Here is a 12,820-nt window from a genome sequence, read left to right on the forward strand (position 1 = left end):
CAGAATAATATATTGAATAAAACTTTCATCTTCGAATACGAACGCTTAAGTTCTGTTTCTTTGAATCTTATAAATAATTGGATTGATACTATTTAATTTGGAGATGAAGATAATATATAATATATTGCACTTTCTTATTTTTTAAATAAATTTTATTATAAACAACATAAATAACAAGAAGGGGCTACAAGCCAGATTTTTATGTATTTGAAATTCTTAGAACATGCGTTTCAACCTTATTATTAGGTCATCTTCAGTATAAAAAAATTAAAAATTTGACAAAATTAATAAAACGGTTTAAATTATACAATATATATACTATATATAGTTACGCAAAAGGTAGTATTTATTCTATCTATCTTCCGCACAATGCAATATGCTTTTCGTTCTGGTAATATTATCGGTTATATTCTTCCATTATAACAGTCGCAATAAGTCCATAATGATAAAAATATTGAACATGATGAAATTTTTTATATTATTTGTATAAATAGGTTTCTTTCTTCCATTATAGAAGAATAAGAAATTAATTATAAGTAAATTAATTTATTGAAGCACTGTACTATTTCTACATTAAATCTACTAAATTTCTTTTATCTTATTAATATATAAAACTGTATTAATGAGATAAAAATTTATAGAAACTGTAAATAATTAGAAATAATGAGAAATAATTATGTAATAAGATAAAACTTTAGAAGACAAAAATTACTTACAAAGAATCGCACCGATTTGTTCCCTTTTGATGAGCTTTAAATATGTTGTTTTCTATTTTTACATACCAGTTTTAAAATAATCCTTGGAAAAACATCGGTTATTCTATTTCGAAGCGAGTATTGTCGAACTATAAGAGATAGAAAAAAATGTTCGAAATAAAAGTTTAATGGTTTTAAGAGTACTTAATAATTATAATTCAAAAACAATTTTTTAAAGTTTATTTTTTACAAATAAAAAATTTTTTAACAAATTTTTTTAATTTGTTATTTTAAAGTACTCTTAAAACCATTCAACTTTTATTTTGAACATTTTTTTCTATCTCTCATAGTTTTGACGATATTCGCGTCGAAATAGAATAACTGATTTGTTCTAAGGGTGTTTTTTTATCTCTTAAAAGTGCAAGTATAGGTACGTATAAAAAAAAATACGTACATTTATTTTTTCTCTAAAAACCGTCATATTTAAAGCTTATCAAAATCGAAGGGAAATACTTCCGTGTGCCTTTCCTTGTTAGCTTGAGGTATAAATTTTGAAAGCATTGTGCGAAAAATGTCGTATAGAATAAAAAAAAAATCCTAAACCATTTATTTCGTTTGAAGACATGTCTGCAAAAATTGTTCGTGACAATCGTGCGCCTGACTCGGAAATCGTTGCTTCAATCGAAACACGAACAAAACAGAAACGTCGCCGCATTTAAGCGGCAGTCACAGCAGAGTGGAAAAATTTTTTCCATCCATTAGCGAAGCTTGCGCGCTCGTTAGCTTTCTCGTTCTCATTTTTCTCTAGCAAGAAAAGAAGAAGACAAGAAGGAAACACTGGAAATCTAATACGCACGTGACTTATTGTTGATTGAAATTTTTGTGACCATCGATCACATTACTTATTCTCACTCTAATTGCGACGACAAATAATGTACTTGGTAATGTATTAAGTACCTTGAAACTCGCTCGAGAAAGGGATGGCAGCAAGTTTCCTGCAGTGAGGCCTGGCATGGTAAGAAGCGGGATACATCGTGTGAGAATCATTCTCATAAAAACTTCGATGTCCTAACGTTTCTTCGATCAGTACACCGAGATCCGCAACTAAACGGATCTATCTAATAAGAACATACAACATGTCTTAGGTATACACATACATTACAGAATGCTCCGTGAGATTTATATTAAATATTAAAAGAACAATAAATAACAAGGTAATTGATGTGTTTTTATATTAGGAACAATATCAATTTTTTCATTCCCATCATTAAGTATTTTACCATCTGTACTTAAATTGCGAATTTAGAAAAATCAGACTTATTTGATTACTAATTGTAAAATAACGTTATTTATAAACCTTGATATTTTTCTATTTCTTTTAATAATCAATATGTACAGCTTTGTATTAAATCTTCTAAGCTAATCTCGATATTGGTACGAGCGTCGCTAAGATTATTACCGCAGATATTATAACTTCACTGGCAGCCTCGTTGAGAGCTAACGTCGATAAGTTGATTGCTCGTATCGATAAACTCGTAGTGTTTCTTTAAACGCCTATATGCAGCACAGTATTGACAGCAGCTCATTACCTCATCGCAGAGCGCGCCATACTGTATGCGGAAGGACTCGAGCGAGAAACTTACCGGAAACGCGCAATTCGAAGGCTACAGCGTCGACTTGATTTACGAGATATCGCGGCTGCTTGGATTCAATTATACGTTCCGGCTTGTGCCGGACGGACGTTACGGCTCGTACAACGCACAGACGAAGGAATGGGACGGGATGATGAAGGAGCTGCTCGAGCAAAAGGCCGATCTCGCGATCGGTGATCTCACCATCACGTACGATCGGGAACAGGTTGTGGATTTCACGACGCCGTTCATGCCTTTAGGTGAGAGTCAACATTACGAATGCAGCAAATATCGCTGCGATTTTACGATTCACATAAACTTGTTACATGAAAGGAGTTGTAAAAAAAATATGCCATTTTACGTAAATAGTTTAAAATGATGTTATAACATTTTCCAACGATGTTGTTGCTTTCGTAGGCTTGGGCAATAAGATGTGGAAAAAGATAAACACATTTCAGGCAAACACGTTATTGATATCAAAGATATAACTGTTTTTTATCAAAAATACTATTTAATTACGTTTCTGTAGATAACAGTCAAAAATTTAAAATTGTATTTCTGCAAAAATAATGGTACGTTACAGTGTCATAGAAGCAAAATTATTATCTCAAATTAAAATAACGGAATAAAATTTAAAATATCACATATATAGCGAACAATCTTTGTCCTGCATATCTCCGAAATAATTTCTCGGACGCAATTTTGTGAGCTATTATGTACCTTCATAAGCCATAGGTGGTCGTAACGAAAACCAGAATAAATCTCATGGGTGATTATACTCGGTCCACTGTGTCCACACATCAATGCATTCTACCTGTAGTCTCCGTCGTGGCTAAGCATAAAATGAGAATTTTGAATTTCCAGGGATCAGCATACTTTACCGCAAACCCATAAAGCAACCGCCGAATTTGTTCTCGTTCCTCAGCCCTCTTAGCCTCGACGTTTGGATCTACATGGCAACGGCTTATCTCGGGGTCTCCGTGCTCCTCTTTATATTAGCCAGGCAAGTGAAACCACTTTAAATTCCTCCGACAAAACGTTGTGACACTATTCTGGAAATTTGATCCCTTATCTAATCGATGCGATCGCATCTCCTTTAACATGATGTATCGATAAATTAAATACGAAGGAACCGTGAACCTATCTTACTTCGATGATTTTTGTGCGTCTTTTTGTCTCATAAATTTAAATAATAATCAAAATTTTTATTTATATCGATATTTATGTTAATTATTCTTAATTTTTCACGCTGAGGATATCTAATTAGAAATTTAATTTTTCGTTTTGTTTGTAATATAATTCTCGCAGTTGTTTTATATATTGTATTAGCTGTCTTGTGCAAATCATTTACAAGGTTGATAAAAATTTGTTTCAATAATATGTGTTAAGATGAATTTGTTATAAGATAAATGCAAAAATTCTTAAGGTAGACTTTTTATATAACGAAAACGTTCAATGCCATTGGATCAGAACGTATTTGGAATCGTTAAGTTTAGATTCACGCCGTACGAATGGTACAACCCGCATCCGTGCAACAAAAATCCGGATCGTCTGGAGAACCGCTTCAAGTTCTTTAACTGCTTGTGGTTCACCATTGGTTCCCTAATGCGGCAGGGTTGTGATATTCTGCCAAAGTAAGCCCTTTCACGCATCGAGAAAACGATCTTCATGCACAAATAGGTGCTCATCGCATTTGTTGCATGTCGTACTGATGATGTCACGCTGATTATCCCTTAATAAAACTAAATACTTATTGTTTTTGTCTTCTTCGTGCATAAATCATAAGAGCCATCGATCAGTAAAAAAAAACAGACAGAAATAGCCTTGAGAGGCCAAATTAAACAATTTTCATATTTCATCAAGAAGTACAGAAATAAGATAGAATATGTTACACTTACAGAGTTACCTATACTACATTATTTTTAAACGCGCACAAAATAAGATACAAAAATAACACTAATGAAGTACAATCTTGTAAAATTAATTTAGAAAACTATGTTTTATATGATTAAACTGAAATTGAGGGAATAAAACAATGATTTGTCATAATAAAATAAATTCTTTTTACGCCAAGAAAATTCAAGATTTATATTAAAATAAGTTTTTTCATAGTATTTTTATCATTTTGGCTAAATAATGCGAATAATTAGATATATATTTACATATTTCTTTTATATATTTTTGTATTATTCGCGGAGATTGCTCTCATCATAAAAACAATCATTATATCGCTTCAACAAAAGATCTCTGGTTCACTAATTGTACGAAGCACATATATAATTTTACAAATTTATCTCGTCGATTTCAGAAAATGACAACACAGACAAATTCGCGGATAGGCGCACACTTTATCATCTAATCTCGGTCCTTCCCCTTTCACCTGTCCGCAGATTCAGCCCCTACGAGTGGGAGAACCCCCATCCATGCAACGGGCAGTCCGAAGTCCTCGAGAACGAGTTCACTCTAATGAACTCGCTCTGGTTCACCATAGGCTCTCTCATGCAGCAAGGCTCCGATATAGCGCCGAAGTAAGTTACCGAAGAAGCACGCAGTGTATATAAACATGGAGTACGACAATGTAGAATCCATTATGTCGCTGTCACCAGCGTAAAACTAAGTTTAATCGTATGAGGGAAGCGAATGTACAGCGCGTTATCGTAGATTATGCAAATGATGGAAGAACCGATAAACCTGCCGTGCTATATCGTAGGCTTGCTGCAACTGATTGTACACCAAGTATACCGGAAAACGTGAGAATTTCTTGACAGGAATATATTCCTTAACGGCTTTTGATGTCGACTCTTCCCTTGAAGAACAATGAAAATTCAATCGATGGCTTAATTAGGAATCTTAATTAAAGGATTATAACAAATGAAGCTGCAGCAGTATGTAACAAAACTTTACTTTCTAGTTAATTCGAAGCAGACTCTCTTAATAGAAAATTAACTTTATACGGAATTAGCAGTTTAATATTCAAAATTAAAAGGTTCAAAGTTAAAACGCGCTCTATCAAAAATGTGGTTTTAAAAATTGTCCAAGAATTTATATCTTTGTAACGCGATTTCCGGTGTGCCGTATACAAATGCGGCAAAATTAATCACAAAGCTTTACTTGTACATAGTTCGAAATGCATGATATTGCATGGCATGCGCTGAAAGCTTGGAATGCCCTTACACAAGTAGTTTCCAATAATTCCACATGCTCGTTATACATGACATAATTGCGTTTATGTATACTCGCCAGTTTTCGCATGTAAAATAATTCGCCCGCACACGCTTCGTATATACGTCCGTTCCCGCTCGCCAGCTTCCGCATTTGCCGTTTAATAGCGAACGCGAATCATTTAACTGCGAAACGAGTTATAGCTGCAACGTATACAGCTGGCTCGTTACATAAAGCGAAGTCGAACTTCCGTACGCTCCATTACCTTCACGTAAAAGGCGCAAAGTTACCTTCGAAAACTTCCTCGAACGGCAGGTGTCATTGATTTCTTTTTCTACGATTCGTATTTTCGACACGCTCTGCTTTATCGGGCAACGAATCTACACGAGGTGGTTTATGCGGACTACTTTGCGCTCAAATTCGCATGCTTTTCCGTTTAAAGCGCCTGGCGATGGAAAACAGAATGCAGCCTTTGATCTCTTATCGTAGGGCCGTGTCGACTCGCATGGTCGCTGGTATGTGGTGGTTCTTCACGCTGATCATGATCTCCTCTTATACGGCTAATCTCGCGGCTTTCCTCACCGTTGAGAGGATGGATTCCCCGATTGAAAGCGCCGAAGATCTCGCTAAGCAGACGAAAATCAAATATGGTGCTCTCAAAGGCGGTAGCACGGCGGCTTTCTTCAAGGTGAGATTAATACTTTTGTATACATTATTCATTATGTTCCCAAGAATGACATTAAAGCGTTTCATGTATTTTTGAGGATTGTAATATTTATTCCGAAAATACGAAAGAACGTCGGTTTTTTAAATAATGTTATTCAATAAGATAATAAAACTACACTTAAAAAAAGTGGTTGAAATAATCTGAAATACCTATATAATAATAATAATAGTAATAATGATAATAATTTGATGAGATATTTATGAACGATTCATAATTTTCGTTAGAATAAAGGTTGTATATATACTTTTATTACAATAAATACATTTGGTTGCATAAATTCTGGTGAAAATAACAAAACTTTTGGTTGAAATGTCAGATTATTTAATTATGATAATGAGAAATTCTATTTAGTTCTGTATATATATATATAAAATACTTTTTATACATACATGTCACGTTAATTCATGCATTTCTCTTGTAATTATATAGTAACCAAATACTTGGATATTATTATTACATTGTGACGGAAAAATTTTTGATATTTGTGATTATAATTACATATTATATAAGCTATAGTTATATCTTGTTAACTCAACCATGGTTGTTTTTCTGTATACAAGTGCCGAAATACTAAACGGAAAGATTAAATAGGGTAGTATATTGTTATCTCAAGTCCTGCAAGTAATTGAGTTAAACCCGCTTCTGACGGGCTAAGAATCTCCAATCGGAGCAAAAGCGGAACCGCAGGATGCGACCCGAGAATATTCTCCTATTAATTCGAGAGCGCCGATGCGTGCAATTAGGGATGTAAGCGAGACGCGATATCCTCCCCCGAAGTAAGGAATGCCTACTTCGAGGTTAACCGATTTCCACTCCGACGTTCCATCGTTTAACGGCACGCGTTCTCAACCACGAAATTCTCGGCATGATCTAGGATTCCAATTTCTCGACGTACCAACGCATGTGGTCCTTCATGGACTCGGCGAAGCCGTCGGTATTTACGGGGAGCAACGGTGAGGGTGTGGATCGAGTGATCTCAGGAAAAGGTAGCTACGCATTCCTGATGGAATCCACCTCCATCGAATACGTAATCGAAAGGAAGTGCGACCTTACTCAAGTCGGCGGTCTCTTGGACTCTAAGGGATACGGCATAGCCATGCCGCCAAGTAAGTGTTAATAGAAACGCTTTTATACATGTGTATTACGTGCCACAGAAGGAATTGCAATAAAAATTCATGCGATCCATACAAACGCGCTAAGTTAAATGAAAATCGTACAAACATAAAAAGAAGTTCGATGATTAAAACGTGAAGGAAAAGATAAGTGAATAGGAAACACCAATATGAGTTTCTTGAGATAATTTTTGTATCTCTAATAAATCAGTTTATGTAACTTGTATCTATCTTATTAAAAATATTATAAAGTAGAAAAACAAAATGTTTTTTTTTTTCATTAAATATTTCGGTTTTAATATTTGAATATTCTAATTATATAGTATATATTTTACGCTTCAATTCATCACGAAGTAATTTAATATATCGTTGATTTGTGTTGGTCGCACAAAAACCAAATATGTTATAATATGTATGTTCCTCAATAGTTGTAGATTTCAATGCTGCGCTATGCAAATGCTACAGTGCTAATTAACTTTTTTGCCGCATCTCAGCAATTCAAACACGTTACTCCGCAATATAAACACGTGGTGAATCAAGATTTTAGAATAATCGATGAATTTGCAATATGTGGTTGAAGTATTAATCAGCATACAATCAATAGGATTAAAATTCACAATTATTAAGGGACCTATTATGTTAGTTACGTTGAATCTAATGTAAACAAACGATATATTATGTTAATATATACTTCGTATTAAATATTAATATTAGCTGATATGTTAAATATCAGCTTTTTCTATGTTGAAGTAAATATTATTATTCCATTCCATTTAACTCATTCTGCGATTTTAGTTTATGTAATATTCTCTTTTTCTCGCTTGGATATTATTGCGGAAGTTTAAAATTATATGCACAACTTCAATAATTTAGCAAAAAGAAAAGATAATTTTATTTATCAATTTCCAACGTTACGATATCTCAATAATTCCTATTAATGGAAGCAGCGAACATAGAACATTCGGAAGAAGAAGTGTCTCCAATCAATATATTACAGTATAAAGTGCTTATATCGGCCTATCAACTCTCTTGAATAAAAGAAATTCTCATTCAATTAAAACTTCTTCTTCACGCAAATGAAATTCTGATAGAAAGAAAATGCAAATCGTTCCCTCCTCGCATCGAGAGATTCGCACGAGCTAGTTAGTTTATCTGCCACGCTTATCCCGAGAGATCGAATAAAATCGCATTGCCGGTCTCCTTGCTGATCTTGCGGCTGCGCGAAAATACCGGTCGATAACAAGTGTCGCCATGAAGGAAGCGATCGCGCGCGGTATTTCCGGCAAAACGTTGGCGCGAGGGAACGATTGCCACAACGGTACTTGCGAAAGTTGCGCGAAAGTACGATGCTATGAGGCGATAAAAGCAGCCTAGGAGTTCCTCAAAACGACCTTGGAACTTCAGATTCGCCATATAGAACGGCCATAAGCGAGGCTATCCTGAAGCTGCAGGAGGAAGGGAAGCTTCACATGCTGAAAACGCGCTGGTGGAAGGAGAAGCGAGGCGGCGGATCTTGCAGGGTGAGCAAATACGTATCTTAAGGCGAATTTACACGGTTTACTTCTAATCTCAGAATGTGCGAGTCTTACGATAAAATTTTTAAAAACTTGTATAAAAACGATATTAACTACGAAAAACTTTTAACTCAGGATGTTACAGAAAAAGGTTAATTTGAAGAAAATCTGGAAAAAAAATTTGATAGAAAATGGAGCAGATATCTCTTTGTACACGAAATGAATAATGAAAAAGAAATTGATAATCTTACTTTAATAATGTTCTCGCAAAAATGATTGAAATAGATACAGGATACCTGTTAAGAACACAACAACAACTTTAATTACAATAACCCTCTTTTATTTTTTATGGTAATCAATGAACAAAGATTTATTGATCTTCATTCATTTGAATTCCTGTCTATTTTAATTAATGGCTTTTTTAATTGTAATTTCTTTATCCATTATATCCATTTTAATATGGCTTGTAAAAGAAAACCGTGTGTGAATTTGCTTTTAATCCATCATCATTTCCTTCACTTTTCTCATGAAGGATATTCTGGCACGCTAGCGCACTCAAGAAGTGCGCGCTCGAAATTCTTGTGCCAGACTCCAGCAACTCCCCTCATCCGTCAGAGAAGAGAGGAGTTGCTGGAGGTTGAGGCGGCACGCGAGGAAGACTATTTCGCGAATTCACGAAATCGGGGTTTCACCAAGCTCGCGATCATCGTTGCGCGCACTGCTATTTCTCGCGAAGCTACGCCGATAAATTCTTCCGATAATTCACCGGCTTCTCCTCCCTCGAGCAAACTTACCGCAGTTTGATGGACGAACGTTAGATGGATGATTATAACGAGGAGTTAATTCCTCGATGTTAATCTCCATTTACAACTGTTGCAAAACGCTGAAGATCTAATGACATTTAAGCTGTGTTTTTTAAATTACAATCATTATCGTTGATCTAAAAAGAGAGTATTAATACTAAAGAAAGTATAATTTATGTTTCTAATACATTTAGAATATAAATCTTTTTCGTGTAAAGTATTGATCAAAAGATTTGAACGCTTTAAAACTGTGACGTATCAATTAAAAGATTTAATAATCAATATCAGGGTTATTAACGAAACAAAAGAAAAAAAAATCCCTTGACTTTTTTTTATTTTTTAAGAGGACTGTTAACGAAACAGAAAAAAATTCTATGATTTTTCCCCCGATTTTCCTAACTAAATTTTAATTCTCTAATATTTTCTGATTTTCTCAATTTTTCTTAACCGCTAACCATCCTGAATACGCTATTTACTCTCCTCTCAACACTTTAATTCATCAGCCCAAGTGCGAGTAAGCACGATCAAATTTTCGCAATATTATCCACGACGCGCAATCCTCTGCGAACCGCTTCAATAATGAACACCCAAGCGCGAAAGCCGCGTGTGCATTAATGACGTGCACAGATTAAACGCGAAAACCACCGTTTCCCCAGCGGCGCATTACCCATGCAGCAGACTATATTCTACCCGTAACCGTCCGCGTTAATGCGCCACAGGCTAATCGATGTTTCTCTCATGGTTAGGACGACACCTCGAAGAGCAGCTCGGCGGCGAACGAGCTCGGTCTGGCGAACGTCGGCGGAGTCTTCGTAGTGCTGATGGGCGGCATGGGTGTTGCCTGCGTGATCGCAGTTTGCGAATTTGTGTGGAAGAGCCGGAAAGTAGCCATCGAGGAGCGGGTGAGTGACGCGAAATAGCACATAAAGGAAGATTATGCGGTAACCACGCTGGAAATCGCCGCCTCAGGATCCGCCGCTACACGACTCGATCCTGACGCGATCTATCCCGACATACCGCGCGAGTACATCAGTTGATGTTCGCACGATGGTGGAGTTCCTCTCTAATGGTCTCGATACAGAACCACTCGGGTCTGATCTCTCGCACGGGTCGAGACCCTCGACGATCCACGGTGTCGTCGGCGAGTACGACGAAAATTATAGCCTTCACGCGTACATAATTTCCCTCATTTTTCTATCACTATCGTTACCGCCGTGCATCGTTACTCCCAATCGTCATTATCCTCAATGTCTCGCTGTATACGCGAATATCGTCGTTAGTCGGATAGGCAAGACGTTCGTCCGTCCTCGCTCGTTACTGAGGATATATCGCTTCGAGTCTCTACTGTTCTACGCTGGAGAAATGCCCAGAGTATTTGTGATTTGTACGAAATTCAAACAATTCAAGCTTTTGAAAAAAAAACAGCGAAAAAAATTACTAGAAATTTATTTCGTGGAATTAATTACTAACGTTTGAAAGAATTTAATCTTTAAATAATTGTCGCACTTCTTTTAAAAAAGTAATTTCCATAAATTTTAAATTTTAAATGTTTCAATCTGAAACTTATATTTTTAAATATATTTTGTTCCTATTATTTTAGTGTTAAAGAGTTACGTCGGTTGTTTTAATTTTCAGAGATCTATTAGGACACACAAATGAATAGAAAGTCATATTTATTGGCATTATACGAGAGCGTCGTGATTACCGCAGAGAGACGCGGCCATAGAAACGCAGTAAACTTGATGAAAAAATTTCCAGCGAAATTCGCTTGCGTTGGTTGAGAGCGGGAAAATGGAATTAACGTATGCAAAGTCTCAGTGCTGCGCACTCATAATGACCGGCACGCGGTTTAAGCAACGTGTATTCGTGCCAACGTTTACATATATTCAAAGGGAGAAGCAAACAGGCAACTATTTGAGGAGGACTCGTCGAGGAATACGAATATGCTTTGCGCGCATCATTCCCTGCGTACGCTAAAATAAACAGTTCTATGAGCTTACGGACGTCGGTATTACTCTGTCTCCTTTCAAACCGCGTTCTATAGAAAGGCACGAAGAGGGCGAAACCTTTTACAAAAATTCAAATCGGTTGAAATCGATCATATCGATCGGCTCGAACGAGATTCACATCCTACGATGAATAGTACGGCTTTCGAACAGATCGGATGGCATACTTGAATTTTTATGATATGTGAGGCTTTTTATGATACGTAAGATCGTTTCATATCCGTCGTCATCACGGTTGCTATCACACTACTGAATACAATATATACAGACAATATATATCGAAAAGATAAAAAAAGTTATGAACAAATAATTACAATAAATGTATTAATTATTATTTTGTTTTCATTATACATGAAATCGTCCTTTATTTTCCATCGTGAAAAAATGATTGATCACGATGCTCATATAAAAAATTACGATAACAAACGATGCAATAGATAAATCCGATATGCTTGTATTATTAAAAAAATAATGAGAAAGAAATAGAATAAAAAGTTATTTTTGTTCGCTTTCAAGTAAGCACTGATAATTAGCGCACATTTTTTTCCCGCTTTGATTATTGTAACAATGACTGAATATAACGAATCTGACTCGGGCATTTTGGTGTTCTGTTCTAGAAGCAGAAATCTTCGGGGAAACCGATCTGCGAAGGTTTTACTGATCTGCACTAGCGACGGTACGCGCTGCGCTGCGAAAAAAACAGATTCTTAAACTCAAGCCGTACCTCAAAACGTATCCGATCCGAGTTCAATGGACCTAAGGAAGAACTCCATCACGAGAGATCGGAAAACTGTATAAAGATCATAAAATTATAGGAATAAACGAAGATAATCGGACAAAAGAAGCAACAAACCTTGATCTTTCCAATTTTCCTCGTAAAATTTTGTTAAATACTGATAATTTAATTTAATGAAATAGTTTGGGAAGTACAAAAATATTTTTCTTTAAATTACAGCGCTCACAAAAGTACAATTTGTTCAACATTTTGAAAGTTAGATTAATCAATCTGTCTCTAAAATTGTACAGAATATCCCAAATTCGCAACTAAAACAAAAAAGTTCTCGAAAAATTAAATAAAAAAAGGTATATAAATTTTTATTTCAAGTTATGGTGTTCGAGATATATAATATATGCTTTAAAGCTAGCTACCACAAATTACGTTTAGTTGAT

At 35.5% G+C, this 12,820-nt stretch overlaps 1 protein-coding gene across 1 annotated transcript in view; it reads left to right on the top strand.

Annotated features, from left to right (window-relative positions):
* KaiR1D (Kainate-type ionotropic glutamate receptor subunit 1D) overlaps window positions 1-12,517 on the top strand; it is a 441,399-nt gene extending 428,882 nt beyond the window's left edge. Inside the window, exons 13-20 of the mRNA XM_018512220.1 lie at window positions 2,295-2,586; window positions 3,191-3,329; window positions 4,717-4,854; window positions 5,978-6,176; window positions 7,090-7,321; window positions 8,732-8,847; window positions 10,391-10,546; window positions 12,268-12,517. Of these exons, the coding sequence (XP_018367722.1) occupies window positions 2,295-2,586; window positions 3,191-3,329; window positions 4,717-4,854; window positions 5,978-6,176; window positions 7,090-7,321; window positions 8,732-8,847; window positions 10,391-10,546; window positions 12,268-12,321 (1,326 nt within the window). The 3' untranslated portion in view covers window positions 12,322-12,517. The remainder of the gene's footprint in view (window positions 1-2,294; window positions 2,587-3,190; window positions 3,330-4,716; window positions 4,855-5,977; window positions 6,177-7,089; window positions 7,322-8,731; window positions 8,848-10,390; window positions 10,547-12,267) is intronic.
* Window positions 12,518-12,820: the final 303 nt, after the last annotated feature.

The sequence above is a fragment of the Trachymyrmex cornetzi genome, unplaced genomic scaffold (assembly GCF_001594075.2).
Source record: "Trachymyrmex cornetzi isolate Tcor2-1 unplaced genomic scaffold, Tcor1.1 scaffold396, whole genome shotgun sequence".
Classification (NCBI taxonomy): Eukaryota; Metazoa; Arthropoda; class Insecta; order Hymenoptera; family Formicidae; genus Trachymyrmex; species Trachymyrmex cornetzi.